Below are 20,050 nucleotides of genomic sequence, written 5' to 3'. Positions count from 1 at the left end.
ACTTTTTGAAATTCTCAAGCGCTTCCCCTTTCTTCTTTAAAAGGATAGTCAACATATAACGCGAGTGATCGTCGATGAGAACAAAGATATATCTGTTCTTTCCTTCAGTCATCGGTGTTATTGGGCCACATAGGTCTCTATGGACAAGTTCTAGTGGTTCTGCTGCTCTATACAAGGTCGCTTGCGGAAAGGCCTGCCTTGTTTGTTTCCCACGCATACATGGCTCGCATGTTTCCTTCTCAACCTCGATCTTGGGTATGCCTAGGACTTACACTTTTTGTATAATAAGCTTCATTGCATCAACCCCAATATGACCGAGGCGCGCATGGCCATCTTTCTAAGTCGTTTTGAACAATGGTTTGTAGACACTCTGTATTTGCTATCTCCATACGCACCTTGTAGAGCCTATTTTTAGATCTTCTTGCGTTTGTAATGAGGTTTCCATGCTGGTCGTGAAGTATGAGCAAGTCATCTGTCATTCTTAGTCGCATCCGGATTCAGTTGCTTGCCCCAAACTGATTATATTGCTCCTTAGATCAGGTATGTAATACACATCTGCGAGAATTTTCTTCTTCCCGTCTTGACTAATGAACAATATGGACCCCTTGCCTTTGATATCTATCCTTGAGTCGTCGCCGAACCGTATTTTTCCAGTGATAGTCTCTCCAAAGCCTTGAAATATGACCTATTTCCGGTCATATGGTTACTAGCCCCATTGTCTAAGTATCATATTTGATCTCCATCCATTCCCGATTCAAATTCCTTCGGCTTTACATTCTTTTCATTGAGATAAACCACTTCATGCATCAATAATCTATCAGCTTGATGTGCATCTTCTTCCTTAGTTTCATATGCTTCTTGGAGTTTGAGGAGACGATCCGGGGAAGCAGAGGCGAAGTGTCCAAGTTTGTCACACCGAAAACAAGTAATTTTCGACATGTCAAACTCTTTATAGGTTCTTCCACGACCTCTTCCCCTGCCGTAGTAACGTCCACCTCGTCCTCTCCATCTGTAATCACCATTATAATCACGTTGGAAAGAATTTTGTGACGCCTCTATGTTTGCATACATCAATTTACTTTGATCCTCCTCGTCCTCCATCGTGCTACACGCGGAATCCTTCGCTGAAAGTCAAATAAAATTTGATGTAGTAGTGTACATTTGTTTTAACTTTTGTTTGTATTATTGGTTATACACCATTAGAATTTGTTGATATCCATTTATTAGTTATCCCAAATATCATATATATATATATATATATATATATATATATATATAAAGATAATTTTTTAATAATGATAACTTTTTGTGTGCCAAAATAATAATATTATTAAAAATATTATTTATTAATTATCCAATACATCATGACAAATATACATATTTAAATATTTTAAATAATAACTCGTCCTAAAATTAAGAAAAACAGGATAAATCAGCAAAAAATATTTAAAAAATAATTTTATAGAAGATGAATATTAAAATTATTTGTGCTACACGCAGAATCTCTTATATATTAAAAGAAGAGCATAGCAATTAATGCGTTCACACCAATATTGACACGTGTCGTTTAGAGAGACACTATCACATATTTGTTTTCTTATGTTCCATCTTTTGGAGCATCTTGGTGTTTTTTTTGTGTGATCTTCTTAACGAGCTTTTGACTATAAACTATTTTGATGATTGAAACACTTTCTAAACAGTTCGTAATCTTCTTCACACCTTCGAGGTTTCAACATATCTCATCAGACATCATGTGATGACAATTTTTATAGACAAAAAGGATTATAAATTGCAAACTGAGATGAAAAGAACTATGTTTTAAGACAAAATAGAAAAATCCAACACATTCGTTAGTCTACTGAACATAGAAGTCTCCTCTTCCTAAGTCTCCTCTTCCTTCTTCGCATGGCCTACACGACGATCCATCTAGGTTATTCTCGGCGAGGTTCTTGAGATGAAGACTTTAGTCGTGGTCAAGCGTCATGCAAACTGAGATGAAAAGAATTGTGTTTCTCGACCGAACCTGTGAGAAATTCAACGCATTTGTTAGTCCATTGTTGAAGTCTTGAAGAGGAGAAGAGAACCTGTAAGCTTATGTTCATTAGATCGGGATTGTGAGGCGACTTCTTTTGCATCTTTGTCCGTAGCTGTTGATTATTACTGTCAAAAAGAGAACTCTTCTCCCATTGTTTCGTCAAGCTTAGAATTATCGTTATTACAAACTACTGCAGCTCACGAACTCTTCTTTCCTTTCTTTCGTCAAGCTCATGAACATAAATGATAACATTTTTACATTGCCAATGATAATAATTTGACGTTTGCATGGCTGGCCACCACACTCTTACCTACCATACGTTCTTTTAAGCATATTGTTTATTTTTTATTATCACGTACAAATTAATGGAGGCGGTGCATGCGAAGGCAAAAAGGGTCGAAGTCTTATGAGATCATGGAGATTCCGCAACAGAGTTGATAATCGGTACATAATCTATACAATAAACACACAGTTTTCAAGCTAAACTAGAAGAGTTTCCTTTTTTTTCTTGTGGTGTGCAGTTTGTTGTAGATGAATGGCTAAGAGAGACACGTAAAAACCAAAAAAAAGTTATATTCATACGCGACTGTTATTAGTTCCAAGTTGGAACTTCTGATCGTGGGTTTACCGAATCGAACCGGTCGGTTCCGAGTTGGAACGTCTATTGAAATCAAAGAAGATAAACCACACTTCAGTTCGGTTATTTCAAGTTTACTATATGACGGTTTCTTATTTTGCTAATATGCGTGATTGAGTTAATTATAAATAGAGGATTTGCATAAATTTCAAAAACTTAGTTTATGGCAATAGATTTAAATTGTATTATCAGTTTTATCTTTTGTGAATTCTTCAAACCAAAATAAATAAGACTTTTGAATGGTTCTTATATTTCAACGGAGTAAAAGACAATAAAATCCAACATACAATCAAACTGATGTCCACATTTAACAGACTTTATGTCTTTTTATCTTATAAATACCAAAAATAATAATCTCATCCCGCGCAAGGCGCGGGTTATCACCTAGTGTTATTATATTGTTTTGATTTGGATTTTACTGTTTTGCTATTAATATGTGTTCACTCGTGCTACACACAAATTCCTTTGATAAAAAGGCAAATAAAATTGATATATTAACTTAAGTTAGCAAATATGATGTTCAATATGGTTTTGAATTACGTTCCTTTTCTCCTGTGTTATAAATATATATCTTATTATATAAAGCATGGTTATTCAAAGTTGCTAATTAACATGAAAGTGACACATGGCAATTAAAAATTTAAGATGATGACATGTGTTAAAATATACCATAATTAATAAGATAATAACACAAAGGAATTATTTAATAGTAATTTTTTTTTAAATCCTAAACAAAGATAATATCAAAATATTATTTCAAAGTTAAATTAAATTGTTTTACCATTATCCTTACTAGAGACTGTCATAATTATCATAAAATATGATGTTGTTGTGCGTAGGCTATTAGAACATTTGTGTATGTTGGTTCCTATAGACGATATAAAATTAGTTATGCTGTCATAGGTAAGTCAATATCAACATCAATTTATTATGTTACGTTAACAATGTTTGATCAATGTCGGTTATACACAGTTTTACGGTTATACAAGTAGATAATAATTTGAAAATCAACAACGATTGTTATGATTTTGATTGTCATGAGGTTTAAGTAAAATAATGTTATTTAATTTGTTATCAAGAATTATCAAGGTAACAATGAATTAAGAAGTTTATTTAACACTAAATCAGTTAAAAATATTAAAAGTTAAGAAATTTGAAAAATAATAATTAAATCTTTTTGTCATCAAAATAATGAACTTATAGGAATGAATTTTCTCATACTTCAAAAGGTAAATATTTTTCTCAAAAAAAAAATCTTTTGTAATTTTTATTAGAATTTTTTTTTATTATAGGAAAATACAATCAAGGTTGTGTGCATCATTCTCTTCTTGAAAAGTTTGGAGATGAATTATGTGAAGGAATTCTTATCGACATCTTCAATTTTAATGTGCAAGATTGCAGTAAGAACTATAATAAAATGATAAAAACAATCTTAAAACAACATATGCAAAAACAATTTTAAAACCAGAGTAAGCCTCAAACCAACAGTTGCAATCCTTTCAAATTGAAAATATCATAGTTTCCTATACGAATTTTCTATGCAATGACTATCAACAAGAGTTAAGGTCAAAATTTTAAAAAGCTGGTCTATATTTGTCAAGTTCGATTTTACAATTATACACCGCATTATCAAGAATTAGCTTCAAAATTTTAAGACATACCGGCAATAGCATTTTACAAAATATTACATATTAAATTTTTTTTAATAATATATAATATATAGAAAAAGAGGTTAAAGTCACACCATAGATGTTAAAGTAAACAAATTTAATATTTAGCTGACTATCAATTATATATATTGATTGGTGTTGTGTAACATTAATATTTTGAATTGTGTTATTTTTAATTTGTCTTAAACAATATAAATAATATAGAGAATTCATAGTTTTATATGTTTCAATTAACTACAAATAATATTATTTTTAAAATAATTAAAAGTGAAGTATTTATTCACCCATATCTAGTTTCTTATAATTGTTTTTGATACAGAATATTTCCATAAAGGTTATTGACAATTAATATAATATTTTAAATTTTTCTATAGATAAATTTGAGGAACTGTCATGTATATATATATATATATATATATTTATATATATTTATTTATCTATTTGTTGTTCACTAGTTTTATTTTCTGTCCTTATATAATATCTTAAACTTTCACTCATTCAAGTGTTCTCTATACTTTTATACTTTATTTATTTTTCCTTGTTTTTCTAATTTAATCATTTTTATATGTATTTTTCTACATAAAAAAATATCTTTAATATTTTTTAAAGATTTTAGAGATAAATTTCAGAGTTTATCATGTATTTTCTATAATTTTTTATATGTTTCTTTTGGCGATTTATTACCTCTAATTAATAATATTAGTGTGTGTTTTATATTTTAAAATTTCTTCTATAGACAAGTCTGAATTAATGTGTTATGTTTCTTCTACAATTATCTCAGAAAAAATTATATCATTTGATCATTCTTATTTTAACTGTAATAACCGATTAAAGATTTATAAAAAAAATTGTTTGCATAAAGATACTCATTAAACATCAACGAGAACCCTGCATTACGACGAACACAAGAGAAACAAACAAACGTACAGAATACTTAATCAAACATGGAAAAATAGAAAAGCATCAAAAACACAGAGCAAGCACATACGAGGATTTGACATACGGACGAATACTCTCCGTGTCGTTATTCTTATCACAAACTTTAGTAATAGATATATATTTATATATGATCATGATTTGGCTATCAACAGTTCCAATAGCAGTAGCAATCACGGATCGGCCACGCACTACACTGTCCCCACCAGTTGCTGTTATTCTGTTTGCACTGTTTGTCGCAATCGCTGCAGTAATAAACGTATTGGTAGTACGAACATGTACCGTGTAGTGATCCTGGTGAGAATCATAGAAGTAAGCTGTTGTTAAAATACATATAACTAAGTGGATTTGTTTGTCTTTCTTTGATCGAAAGGGAAATAAAGATGATTCATTGGTAATGGAAGACTAAGAAAATGTACAAAGAATTTAATGTTTTACTAGTTTAGCACAAAAGAGTTGGTTTCATTGTGCCCATATCATAAAGAATTAGCAATGACTAGAGATTGATCCAAATTCCTTCAAGTTAACATAAAAAAAAGTAAAAGAAATTTAATGGAAGGTTTTTGGCCTACCTCCTTTTAGCGACAAGGCAGATTGGAGGATGTAATGGCCAACTTGTTCACCGTTCAGCTGAGGCTTCGGATACAATCTGTTTCCTGTTAACCAGAGGGTTTGTTTGGTAATAATATAAGGTTCTAAAATCTTTAATCAATGTTTATAACTTTTTTTTTTTTGAAAATATCAATGTTTATAACTTGAACCTTTAAAATAAGAAGTCTTAGTAAATTACCAGAAACTGCAACGAGGATAGCAAATAGAATAGCAAGAACATAACTAGACCTCACAAAAATGTTGGCCATTCTTTTTCTTCTTAGTTACTTTAGATCTGGAGAGGAATGAGAAACTATCAACTCGTAAGGAGTGTTTTTATAGTTGAACGTCTTGGCTTTTAGGGTTAAAAGTCTAATTGTAGATCTCACACGCCAACTTCGAGGCAATATAATACTCAATGCGTACCACATTTAATCTTTTAATAAACCTACTTCAATCAATTTATGCAATAATTAAACCACAAATGTTAAACTAAAAGAAGCTTATCTTTTGTGTTGAAAGTAGGGGTGGGCATATCGGTTTAGTTTCGGGTTCGGTTTGGTTTGCTTAATTTGGGTTTATAAAACTCAACCCAATTAAAACCAAAGTAGTTTTGGTTTGAGTTCGGTTTGGGTTTAGTTTGTTTCGGTTTGGTTTAGATTTAGTTTGGTTCTTTAAAAATCTATGAAACAAAAAACAATTTAAAGCTCGATGACAAAACTCTTAACCACGTCAAATGAAGAAATACATAATAAGCAAAGAGCAGACTATTTGTAATTTAATTAGCGTAACAAAGACTTGTAAGCATTCCAAAACCTATTAACTAAAAGACTATTTGCATCTACCTTTTTGTTTTTATTGATCCTATAATAACTTTGTTACATAATTTAGAGAATGAAAATTAGAGAAGATGAACGAAACGAGATGACTATGATTTAGATGCTTATAGTTTTTAGGTTTTGTTTTCAATACAATATTTAGGTATTAGGATTATTTGAATCATATTTGGATTTTCTTTTAAAAAAATATGGAAGTTAAGAAAAAATGGAAAACGAAACTTTAACTAAAATTTACAATATGTTAAAATATATATATATATATATTGGATTATTGGTTTGGTTCGGTTTGAACCCAAACCAAACCAAACCATTCGGGTTGAGTAAAACATGAACCAATTGGGTTATGTAAAGAATACGGTTTGGTTTGGATCGGTTTAACTTCGGTTGGTTTGGTTTGGATTGGTTCGATTTGAATTTTTTGTCCACCCCTAGTTGAAAGTGTCTAGGACTTAGTGAGGGGGGCATACTTTTTTTTAATCATGTAAATGCGTAAATGTGTTTATCGGCGTCAGACAAACCATGTTACTCGTAAGAATTAAATATCCATGTCACATGAACACACAATCGGGTAAATTTAATTTTTACAAGTTTCGACCTCGAAAAGTTTAACATCTCTCCAAATCCGATACCACTTGATCACATTTACGGTTTAAGATAATGTCGAAAGGACAGCGACTGTGAAATATAATGTGAATCCCACGTATTTGAAGTTGACACCAGATATTATTATTATTACTTATTTTTTATTATTCGTGCTTTAAGCAAAATCTTATTATATTATCTTAGATTATCTTACTATCATTTATCAATATGTAGATATATGAATGTGTTATTAATATGTTTTATCGTGCTACACGTGGATTCCTTCGTTGAAAGTCAAACCAAATTTGATATAGTTTTTAACTTTTGTTTTAACTTTTGTTTTAACAAATCCCATGTACATTGGTTATAACTTTTGTTTGTATTAGTTAAAGTTTTTTTTTGTGACATTTAAGGTTTTATAACATCTTTACATTTTTTGTCGGCATCCATATGTTTTTTCAAGTATTAGAAAGAGTCAAATCACTCTGAATAGACACTCCCTCTGATCTAGTCTAATCTACATAATAAGTAAACTCTCAAATTTCTCTATAAAACACAAAACCCTAAAAGCATCTTTAACGGTTCTAACACATGCTCTCAACATTTAGGGTCCAAATAGTGACGACGGATTTGATAATAAAAGCCATGCAGAATTAAAGTGCGGTACGGTGCAATTACGGTTCATGCGAAATTAAAGTGCGGTACTGTACAACTACGGTTTTAAATAAATAGCGGTGCAAAATATTGTTTGATTGGTGACAATATATATTTACGGTATTGAATAATTCTGTAATTAATAAAATAATATTAATTCTTGAATATATTAATATAGTTAAATAATATAAAAGTATATTAAAACGTTAAATAATAAAATAGGTCGAAATAATTTTGATCGGGAAAAACATGTTTAGTGGTTTTGCTAAGTAAATTTAAAATAATGTGATTTACAGAATATATATATATATACAGATTTTTATTTTGTAATTTAAAATTAAACCGACTCACTAGTTTTAGCGAATTTATTTAACCAATTCTCAACTTAACTCAAATACAATTTTAATCTAATTCGTAACTGGATAAATAAATAAATCACGGTTCGACCGACCAGTCTATTGCTCCTCCTTCTGCCCTATAGGTCCAAGCTTGAATGTGGATGGAGCCACTGCCTCAACCCGTCTTTCACGGGTTCAAAACCTCTGTCATTAGCTGCTGAATACTCCTAAATGGGAAGATGCATCTGTCAGTGTTGACGCAACTGGCCGTGCTTATAAGTTCAATATTTATTTCCAGTTGCTTTGGTCTATAATTGGGATTCTCATTCTAGGATTTTCACGGTTAAGAACATGTTTTGCACTCAGTTTTTAGTGGTAGAATTAGGTGGTTTAAGAGACGGATCATTCTGAGTGTTGGGATGATTTTGTTCTCTTAGTGGTGAAAAATACAATGCCGACTCAACTGGGTAGCATAGGATCCTTCTAAGTGTTCTTAGGTGTTACTAGATTTCGATATTGCATGTGAGGTTAAATCTGGTGAGGTCGTAATCTTGCATCCACAAATTGGTTAATGAAAAGTTGATGTTGAGTAAAAAAAAAGTCACATCCTTTTAATAGAGAAAACTCTCTATTAGAGAAATGAGAGAAGTCTAACAAAAAAAAAGGTTTTTTGCAAATATGACTCAAAACTTGAAGTCAAACACAAAACTAACCCATGTTTTTTTTGTAACTTTGACTTGCCTCTTTCATCCCCAAAGTTCAGATTATTAACGAAAATGCCATCACTTTTTTTTTTTTTTTTAAATTCATATTTTACTCTATCACCCTCATCTTCCTCAAGTATTCACAATATTGTCATTGTCATCAATACACCAACCACCATGAACAACCAATTTGAAGCTCTTAATGCACCTAAAAATCGATTTACACTCTTTCTTTCTCAATTCTTATGAACCAAAAACAACATCTCTTTACTTTCTTTCCATATCCATAAAAAAAAACCAAGATTTTGATTCTAAAAAATTTATAGTTCATAGAGCCATTGAAGCTTATGATTCTTGGTGGGTCACTTTTGTTTGAGATTCTGGGTGCTTGGAGAAGACTTTTGTGTGCTAAACAAGTTATCTCACTAGTTGAAACAATGAAATTAGTTTTTTTTCCAAATCTGTTCATCCAGACGACTTCCGCTGTAGATGACTTACATGGAAGTCTTCTGGTCAATGCAGAGGTTAATTTTGTAATTGACTTTTAAATGTGTTTTTCTAGACGACTTACATGGAAGTCGTCCATCTTTGTTTGTTAAAAAAAAATCGAGACGTCTTCCATGTAAGTCGTCTAAGGTAAACAGGTTAGTTTTGCATTTGACCGGATTGTGTCAAAAATTTGACTTTTCATTGACGACTTATGTGAAAATTAAAAAATCAATATTTTGTTATACCTAGACGACTTCTCAGGTTAGTTTTACAATTGAAAAAATAAAACAAAAAAAAATTATTTTTGTCTAGACGACTTACACGGAAGTCGTCCATGATTTTATTCTGAGATTCTGGTCAAACCTTGCTTATCTTGGAAGACTTCCATGTAAGTCGCCGGACGGACGACTTCCGTGTAAGTCGTCTAGAAAAAAATAATTTTTTTTTGTATTATTTTTTCAATTGTAAAACTAACCTGAGAAGTCGTCTAGGTATAACAAAATATTGATTTTTTAATTTTCACATAAGTCGTCAATGAAAAGTCAAATTGAAATCAAATTTCTGACACAATCCGGTCAAATACAAAACTAACCCATTTTCCTTAGATGACTTACATGGAAGGCGTCTCAATTTTTTTCTTTTAACAAACAAAGATGGACGACTTACATGTAAGTTATCTAGGTTAAAAATCAATTGCAAAACTAACCCTAAATGGACGACTTCCTAGAAGTCTACCAGGTCTGTGGAAGTCATCTGCGTCAATGTTTAATAAACATTCATTTTCTCTAAAACTATAAAGACTTTTTAATTTTTTTTTGTTAATTCATGTATATTAGTCAATTTTGGGGCTACTGAATGAAATTTATAACTTAATTAGTGATATTTATAAGGTTACCAACATTCATGCTTAGTAAAGTTTCTAACTAATTGAGAAAACTTCCGTGGAAGTCTTCTACGTTAATTTTTGTAAATTTGTTAAGTAACTTTAAGATATGTTTATTTAATTTTCAAAAGTGTTAAGTAAGTTCAAGAATATCAAGTAACATAGTTTAATGTGTCTTCTCAGATCATAAGATATATTTTTTACTTATGTATCTAATGAAAGTGTTCTAACTTTGAACTTATGTAATGTTTTATCTTTTGTGATTTTGACTAAGTTTTCTTAAGAATTCGTCTCCCTTAGTTGTAATAAATTTGATTAATTTTTTGTGCTATTGGTTTTTGCTATTGAAGTTGTATCAATAACTTCAATTATGTCAAGTAATTTTGGCAAGATAATATCGTGGAAAATGAACATATTTACTAAACTTTTTCATTAATATCTCTTCAAATTTACAAAAAAAAAGTCACAACTAAAGATAGGCATGGGCATTCGGGATCCCAATCGGATTTCGGTTTTATCCAATCGGGTCTCAGTTTTTCGGGTTTATCAAACAACATCCATTCGGTATTTATGTAGGGTTCGGATCGGTTCGGATTCATTTTTATCGGATCGGGTTCGGTTCGGATTTTCGGGTTCCACTTATTTGCCCAGCCCTAACTAAAGGAGTACACATGCAAATCACAAAACATACCACAAACAAAACTATTATAGATCATTCCTCTACAAAGACAAGCTTAGACTCCACATGATATGGAAGAAGACCCCGTCAAAAGACTTCATGGAAGTCGTCTGGAAGACTTCTTTGAAGTTGTTTGGAAGACTTCCTGGAAGTCGCCTGGAAGAGCTCCTGGAAGTCGCCTGGAAGAGCTCCTGGAAGTCTTCTGGCGCATTATATTTTAGAATACTTTTGAGAAGAATTCCCATAGGTCTTCCAAAGTCTGATCCATATCTTAAAAACATGTATATCAAACCCAGATCTGTAAAACCTGCATATCATATCAAAAAACGTTCAAATGGCTTAAAACAGAGAAAATGAGTGGAAAATTAGATAGACACACTTTTATAGAACACACAAAGTACATATCCAAGTGGAAGATGAGAACCATCTGATTAAAAGCTGCAACAAAAAGATAGATTAGTGAGAAAGACAAGAGACAAAAATGAAAAATTCATTTAAAGTTTAGCCTTTTCAAGTCAAAGAGATTAGAGTGGATTTGGAGAGTTTTAGTTTGGGAAAAAAAATATTACCAAATGAAGAAAAATCAACATAAGAACTTACCAAAACGCTCAGATCTATTATGAAAGGGAGACTTGGGAGAAGACTCCGTCAGAAGACTTCCTGTAAGTCGTCTGGAAGACTTCCTGGAAGTCGTCTGGAAGTCTTCTAGCCCATAAGTCTTCCAGATCTGAAAAACCTGCATATCCAAATCCAGATATGAAAAATCTGCATCTCCAAAAACGTTCAAATGACTTAAAAACAGAGAAAATGAGTGGAATATTAGATAGATCTACCTTTATAGAACACACAAAAATACATATCTAAAATTAATAAATCTACCTTTAAATGAGTGGAAGATGAGAACCATGTGATGAAAAACCTGCAAAACAAGATAAGCTAGTGAGAAAGACAAGAGACAAAAACAATAAATTATATAAAGTTTAGTGTTTATAAGTTCAAAGAGATTAGAGAGAGGTCGGAGAGTTTTAGAATGAGAAACATATCATTTTTGTTGCTGCCATTTGAGAGGATGAGAGAGAACGAGAGAGAATGTGTAAAAATTGTATTTATATGGAGACAAAAATTCTAATAAGATTAAATATTTTCGATCAGAAGACTTACTAGACGACATACTTGTAAGTCGGCCAGAAGATTTCAATATTTTTAACGAGAAACTAAAATATTTTTAGCGAAAGTTAGAAGACTTTCCAGAAGACTTACATGTTAGTCATCTAGACCCTAAACATAACCCCTAAACTATAACTAACTTAACACTTCATAAAATCAAATTAAACTTAAAATGTGTTTACTATACACAGAAATAATCACATGTAGATAAATTTTTAATTTTCAAAAAAACATTTAAGCTTTCCAAAATATAACCCTAAGAATACATACAATATTACAACATATGTTGTCAAACCCTAGACCAAAGAATATCATGTCCACTACTTTCATTCATCTATGTTGAAAACAATTCAATTTTATTATAACTTAATTTATATCACTAAAACTGTTTATAATTACATGATTTTAATTTTTCGCTTATTAAAATATTTTTTACAAAATTTATAAATTATTTTTAATATCAACTATATTAGACGACTTCCGTGGACGTCGTTCAGAAGACTTAACAGAATCTCAGAAGTCTGAGAAAACTTAGCGGGGATATATTCGTAAAAATGAGTTCTGTTTTTTGGTTTGGTAACAAGGGGTTGACTGTAATTTCACAAAGCTTTTTGGTTACTTTTGCATTTGATTCAATTTTGGGTATACTTTTGCAATCAAAATCAAGTTTTGAGTCATATTCGGTAAATTCCCAAAAACAAATTAGACAATTTCTCTCTCTATCCACTCTGTCATATATTTTTATATCAATTATATTAAAATAGAAGTCACAATTTATTCATGCGTGATTTTTAAGTTGGACTACCTTTAAGAAAATTTATTAAATGTATTTTAATAAGACTAATAATATATAGAATCTTTGAACTACTTTAATCATAAAATCTTTTGATATCTTTTCATTCAAAATATCAATAAATAAATATATATTAAAATTTTCGAAAATATCTGTTTAAAAAGATTTAACAAAATCTTAATTTTCAAAAATTATATCTAAATATTTTCACTAATTTTGTATTTAGTTTTGAAATATTATTATCATTAATATATTCAGTTATTGTTTATAAAATAAATAATAAATATTCTATCATGTTTTATCTAATATATAATCACAATAAATCATATTAAAATAAAATTATTATGTTGATCTAAATATTTTAACAATATTTTAATTTTTAAAAAGTTTGTGTATATATTTTCACTAATTTCATAATTAGAAATGAAAAATTAATATGCATTAATATATATTCAATTATTTTTTATAAAAATTAAAATTATATCCTACTTTTATCAACTTTGTAATCATAATCAATCATGTTTAAATAAATTATTATATTGGACTAAATATGATTAATTTATAAATTTTATTTTCATAAACATAAAATATTTTTATTTATATTAAAAATATAATATGATGACAAAACGGCTTAACATTAGCAGACTATATAATACATATATAAAATTAACATATCTTAGACTTTTTTATATACAATAATATATTATGTAAAATGAATAAAAGTAAAAAAAATTACTAAAAAGATATCCAGTTTTGAAGGGTAGGTAAAAATTTAACATAAACTAAAATAAAAAAATAATTTTCAAATTTGTTTTTAATGCACATATTAATTTGTGTAATAACTAAATGCAAATACAATAAGATAAATATATAATAATAAACAATAAATACATGTGACGGTTTTAAACAATTGATTATTTACAACATGTAAACTATAAATTATTGTATTTGAATTAGTTATATAAACATTTAAATATATGATTGAAATTAAAAATGTATACTACTAATGATGTAAAATAAATATATATATATATACAAATAAAACTGAAAATAACATCCGCGCGGATCAAGATCTAGTATTAACTTAACTTAGCAAACAGTTAGACGTGATGTCCAATATGGTTTAAGCATTATCCTTTTTTCTTATGTGTTTAACATATATATTTTATAAATTTAATATAATATAATATATTTTAGAAAATTACATATAAATCTGAGAAACTGTTATGTATCATCTATATTTGTTTCTATATTTACATTTATATTTTTTATTTGTTACTTTTATTTTGTGTTGGTATATAATATTTAAGATTTGCAATATATGTTTTCTTTATATTTTATGCTTTTTTTTACTTTTTTTGTTGATAGTTTAATTTTTAATTTTATATTTTCTCTAAACAAGAAAAACATCTTATACAATATTTTAAAAAACTAAAGACAAATATGAGAGGTCAACTGTACCTTCCATAGTTTTATTTTACTTTTAACATTATCCATAATCTCTTTCATAAGATCGATGCTAGTAATAATCTCTTTGGAGGTAAATCTCACAATCGAATTCAAGCTTTTCTCTCTTTCGTTTCTCTTTCAGTGCGCCAAGTAACCTATGTAACTAGAGACAAAGACCTCCTTAGCTTCATAAGAGGCTGAACGCAGATCCACATCACGCTTGGCGGTCAAACCCTCGATCTGCACCTCCAGCATAGAGGCCCTCTCGAGGGAAGATTTTCTCTTATTCCTGACAACTCAGAGCTGAGCCTCAAGAACAGCCACCCGCTGTCCAAATTTTCTACTACAGACAACCGGATTATCTAATTGCGCTCTTTCTCTTGAACAACTTTTAGACTCCCTTTTAGTTTGTGAACGACCTTCTTTACCTCAGTGAGCTATGCAGCACGGGGGACATCCCTCAAGGGCTGCTCCAGCGTCACGAAAAACTCATTATTCGTCTCTATGGCCTGAAAACTTATCTCCCTCAGTTAAGAAAAAAAGGAACATATAATGAGAGCCTATGATTAAAACCATGTACCTTGGTGTGAGCAATCATCGTTCTCATATAAGCATCACGTTCAGAGGGACGAAAGAGGATTCCTACTAATTTAAAATGTCTCACCATATAAGCGACACTATCCGGATCCTTAGTAATAGGACATTCTAAGGGGGACGATCTCGTTCGTCAGAACCAGCCGGACTCGAGGGTGTCGTGCCACCGACACTAGTTGGTAAAAAAACTTTGCAGCTAATAAAATTAACACTAACACTATCTGCTTGAGGAAATTAAGTATCTTCTCTCAGAACTTTGGTCAGAGCGTCAATGACATAACCATTAACATATCCTATTTGATCTTTATACACCGTCTGCGCTACGGTTCATTTTGGACTCACGTAAGCTCGGTCTTTTTCTAATAGGCATAGTTCATGAAGTATCGCGAAGAGTAGAGAAAGATATGACAAACAAGGGGCTTTATCCTCGAAGTCATATGCAAAGATTGAAAATCTCGAGAAGATTTCCAACAAAGAATCATACCTGAATCAAGTGGGAATAATGCCCCAAAGAAATAAGAGAGAATCATGGTGTGGTTATCCCTTCACAAAAGGAACTATTTGAAGAGATTTGTCTTTAAAAATCCTACAAGCCCATTAAGGACGGAGGGACAATTGTTGGATCCAAATCTTGACCAAACCCAAAGAAATCGTACACAAAAAGTCGAGATCGTTGGTCGCATCGATCGGAATCAACCTCGAAGAGAGGCAATGTCATATAACGGAATAAAACAGTCACACTTTACTTTGTGAAGTCGAGCAATGTCATATAACGGAATAAAACAGTCACACTTTACTTTGTGAAATCGAGCCAACGAGTATCCTAGTCAGTTGCAATATTCACAGTCAGACCTTGACTCAGTTGCGATATTCATGGACTTATACCTTGTTTTCACTAGTTTAGTCTTATTCGTATTCATTAACACTTGTAAATTATTATTATTATTTTTTTTTATAATCCAGGTAATCCGGACACTCCGGATGGAACCCAACTAGCGTCTAAGTACACCTACGCAGAAGACATCCTAGAGGACCCGCATTTTTCACTCCATTTTAATCGACGATGGCCAGCGGGATTCAAACCCGGATCCGTATTGGGGCCAAAATTCCCTTAAGACTATTGGGCCGTCTTCGCTTCGCTTGTAAATTCTTTTGATATTAATATAATTAATTTTTGTGAACTCGTTGTTGTTATAAAGATATTATCTCCCACAAGTTCCTTCTTTTCTATTTTACAAACACAAACACTATCAAATTCATAATATGGGTTTTAGTACACATCCAAAAATAAGACCTGACTCATTTGCCTTCAGTGTGACAGCCGCTGGTGGAGCTTTGTATACTCGGAGTTGTCTGATAGACGTTCATGTATTCTTTGCATTGTCTTTGATTTTGATATCAATAAGTTGCGAGAATTTTTATGAACTTACGTGTTTAAAGCCTGTATTCACATCACTTCTAAAGAGTAAAACATCCTTAATTTAGAATTCGATTTATCATCATAACTTCTTCTATATTAGCGTATGATTTAGTTCCTTACAAATTATGCAACATCATCTAACGGCGAAAAAATCAAAAACAAGATGAAAGACTAATTGGTTCAAGCTTACATGGTACACATGTTAAAAATTGCGGAGTGAGACTGCCACTGAATGTAGACCTTTTGGAGAAGGTTTCCGACATGGCTTTAAGCCCTCAACTTTTCATATGGGGAACAGCTTCACCTGAAGAGACTTGAGAGTTTTCTTGGTTTCTTTGTCTTCTCCGATGATGGTAACGAGTTGCTTGACGCTTGTTGACTTGGTTTCACAAGAACTTTTAGAAGATCGCTCATAGATTTGTCAGATACGAAGCCGAGTTTTGCATCTTGAATCTCTTTCGTAGAGATGTCACCGCATTCCACTTTCTGCGTCTCCTTCAAACGGTTCTTTGAAGTCTTTTGCTTAGGCGGATCAGATACCAGTGGACCAGAGAGACTCTCCACAGTCTCTTGCTCATATGATTTTGACCTCTTTGAAGTCTTTTGTTTCAGAGCCTCTGGGACTAGTGCTTCTTTGTGACGCCGAAGCCGCTTAGGTTTTTGGACTACAGACTGATCTTGATTCTTTGCTTGACCAGACAAGGTCGAGTCCGGACAAAACTCAGACTCTTGCTCATTCTTGTGCTCACTGTTTTCTCTCATCCTCTTCAAAATCTTTTGGTTAGCCTTAAAAACAGATGATGCCTTTGAGTCATGGACTTGGCCTAGACCTTTGTTATCCTCCTTAGAAATGGCCAACTCAGCCTTCTTCTCCTCCATACAAGCTGATGGAACAATCTGATCTATGGCGCTCTGTTTCTTCTCGACCGGAGTTGGCTGTTCGATGATGGTGTCCAGAATGATTTTGCCAAGAACAAACCCTACTTCGCATGTAACTCCTTTCCCAAGTGAGCAATAGTCAATAGAGAAACCATGTTTTCCGCTTTTATATGATTCCACGTCACTCATTCCCGTAAACAAATCCGCTAGCTGTTTCCCCTTGTTCTTCGATACAAACACCTAGAGAAACCGCATCAATCAATTACAACGATAATAAAAGACATTAGCTAGGTTACTTGTGGTACAAGAAACAATAATGCACTGTGTACATACCAGACCAGAGCGTTTGAAAGACGGGAAATGGTATAGGGCTTCGTGGAGAGAATCCATATCAGTGAGAACATATTGAGTATCTCTCAACAGAGATGCGAATTCTGAAACTGCTTCCGCGAGATCTTCATTGGATCTCTTTCTCGAAGATTTTTTAGATACCTCAGGGACGTATCCAGCTACTGAGTTTTCATTTTCTCTAGCGAATCTGAGAGCTTCCCTCCAGTTTCTGTGGTAGAGAAGGGAGGCGAAAGCGTGCAGTACAATAGCCTCCTGAGGGTTACGCACTAGTGCGATGTGGAAAGCCAACAACGCAATCCTGTTCCAAAACAAACATTAAAGTCAGAGCTTATCGAAGGTAGAAGTAAAGAAACAAACAACTCACCATAGTCTGGAGTCGGCAGGTTGCTTGCAGGAAACTAATTTATCCATATTGGAGAATAACTTCTGCATCAAACTCAGACGATGTCAAAAATGGATCATTAGAAAAAAAACGCTCCTCAAATAACGAAAATCACGTACCATTAGCATTAAGGAACTTTGTTGAGATGTTTTAGTAGCTTGTTCCAGGTAAGCTGCCTGAAAAGGAAGCAAAACGTGAAGTAGCTTGTACTTCATGAGAAGAAGGATGGAAGGCGCAGCAGCTCCATATCCAAGCATGTAATTCATTTCCATGAATATTCTAACCTGAACAAAGGTAGAGAGCATGGTTTGGTCACAAGCTAGATATTATCTAAAAGTAAAGATATAGATTCGAGCAGTCAAAATACCGGGTTCAAATTCGCAACGGAAGATATAGATTCAGGTATTGCAGTCTTAATATCCTTTGAAAGCGATAGACCCAATCGAGCTGAGAGTCGTAACCCCCTGAGAACTCTAGCTGATAGACATAATGGTTAGACACAAAACTTAAGTACCTTGTCCAGACACAAGGCCTTCTTGAGAAGAATAAATAAACGCATACCACAATCTTCACTGAAAGACACATGTGCAGGGATGAGTGTACGTAGCTGCATTCGCATTAGAAAACAATGGTTAATACCATAAAAACGATTTACATAAAATAGGAGTAAGCAAAAAAAAAGTTTAAGTCACCTTTAGATCCTTCAAGTCTTCCATTCCATTGTTGTAGTCATAAATTTTAAGCTCAAAAGGATCAAAGAACAAACTGCACACAGATTTAGAACAACAAGTAAGAAAACAATACTCTTTGCTACAATGTTTCAGAAACTAAACCTGTTAACTGTGAAATCCCTTTGCAAGCTATTCCTCCAGAGATTGCAGTCTTTTGCATCCCAACCAGAATACATTTTGAATAGGTTGCTACTCTCTTTGGACTCCCGCGTATCATTTTCATGCTCAGTGTCACTTTGTGCCACGGTATTGAAGCTGGACACCTATAAAACGAGAAATGTCAACGAATAGAGAAAAATAAAAAATAAAAAGTACCAGAAAGCTTACCTCAATCACCGAACCTTTCATCCACACGTGACAAATAGGAAACCGTCTCCCAACAACCTGAGCACGGTGAAACAACCGCCGGATCTATAACAAAAAAAAAAATGAGATGAGTGAAGCAATAACTAAAACATAATGTACTAAACTAACAGAAGAATAACCTGTTTAAGATTAGCTGTAGTGATCACATCATAGTCTTTTGGCGGTCTATGGAGTATCAAATCCCTCACACATCCACCCACAAGATATGCATCGAAACCTAAGACAGTAACACAAACAGTTCAGGTTTCTTCTCATTGCAGCAACCAAGAAACATAGAGAACACAAACCTTGACGTCTAAGGAGTCTCAAAACATTCAAAGAGGATTCTGGCACCATTGAATTTCTAATCCCACAGTCAATTGCTCGTACCTTCTTCCACTTTGATGTATCAACTGTTAAGAACAAACAAGGGACAACATGTTACAGTCTGAACCAGGTATAGTAGTATCAAGAAAAAACACAACAGAACCTGAACTTATGTCTTCATCAATAACTGAACACTTCTCCATGACTCCCTCAGCAAGCGTGCAATTACTCCTTTGTAACTAGAGACCAGAAGAAGAAGCTCGCAGATGAAGTGTTCGACCAATTGCCGCGGAGAGATTAACAAACCAAACTAGAGAATCTGTTAGAGGAAGATAGAGACCCACCTTGGAGTAAATGGCGGCTAGGGTTTGAGAACGAAAGAAGGCGTTTCCTCTACGCTTAATTAGACCCAACATAGCATAGGCGTCACATCATGGCTCTTTAAGCCGCAAGTAGAACACTATCGGTTGCAGGTTCGGTGGCGGAGTTATGATTTTTTTAGGTTTCAAAGTCTAATCCAGACCGTCTGTACTTTAACCTACCGAACCAGAGTTCAGTCCGGTTCCGTGTAATAA

The 20,050-nt window shown here is 32.5% G+C and overlaps 1 protein-coding gene across 2 annotated transcripts; it reads right to left on the bottom strand.

Annotated features, from left to right (window-relative positions):
* Positions 1–1,866: 1,866 nt before the first annotated feature.
* Positions 1,867–19,984, bottom strand: LOC106335047. Of its 2 annotated transcripts, XM_013773468.1 has the most exons (14): positions 19,820–19,984; positions 19,639–19,714; positions 19,457–19,561; positions 19,289–19,386; positions 19,131–19,214; positions 18,906–19,066; positions 18,765–18,837; positions 18,634–18,679; positions 18,440–18,549; positions 18,192–18,356; positions 18,055–18,116; positions 17,673–17,988; positions 16,823–17,579; positions 1,867–1,895 (listed from the first exon to the last, which is right to left on the bottom strand). In XM_013773468.1, the coding sequence occupies exons 1-14, from the start codon at positions 19,889–19,891 to the stop codon at positions 1,882–1,884; spliced, it is 2,139 nt and encodes a 712-aa protein (XP_013628922.1). In that variant the 5' UTR covers positions 19,892–19,984; the 3' UTR covers positions 1,867–1,881. The 2 variants fall into 2 exon arrangements, with proteins under 2 accessions (XP_013628922.1, XP_013628921.1); XM_013773467.1 differs by lacking the exon at positions 1,867–1,895 and having other exon boundaries at positions 16,517–17,579.
* Between the last annotated feature and the right edge of the window lie 66 nt (positions 19,985–20,050).

Source organism: Brassica oleracea, chromosome C3 (assembly GCF_000695525.1).
Source record: "Brassica oleracea var. oleracea cultivar TO1000 chromosome C3, BOL, whole genome shotgun sequence".
Lineage (NCBI taxonomy): Eukaryota > Viridiplantae > Streptophyta > Magnoliopsida > Brassicales > Brassicaceae > Brassica > Brassica oleracea.
Note: the sequence above shows the minus strand (reverse complement) of the source record. Positions and strands in the feature narration are given on the sequence as shown.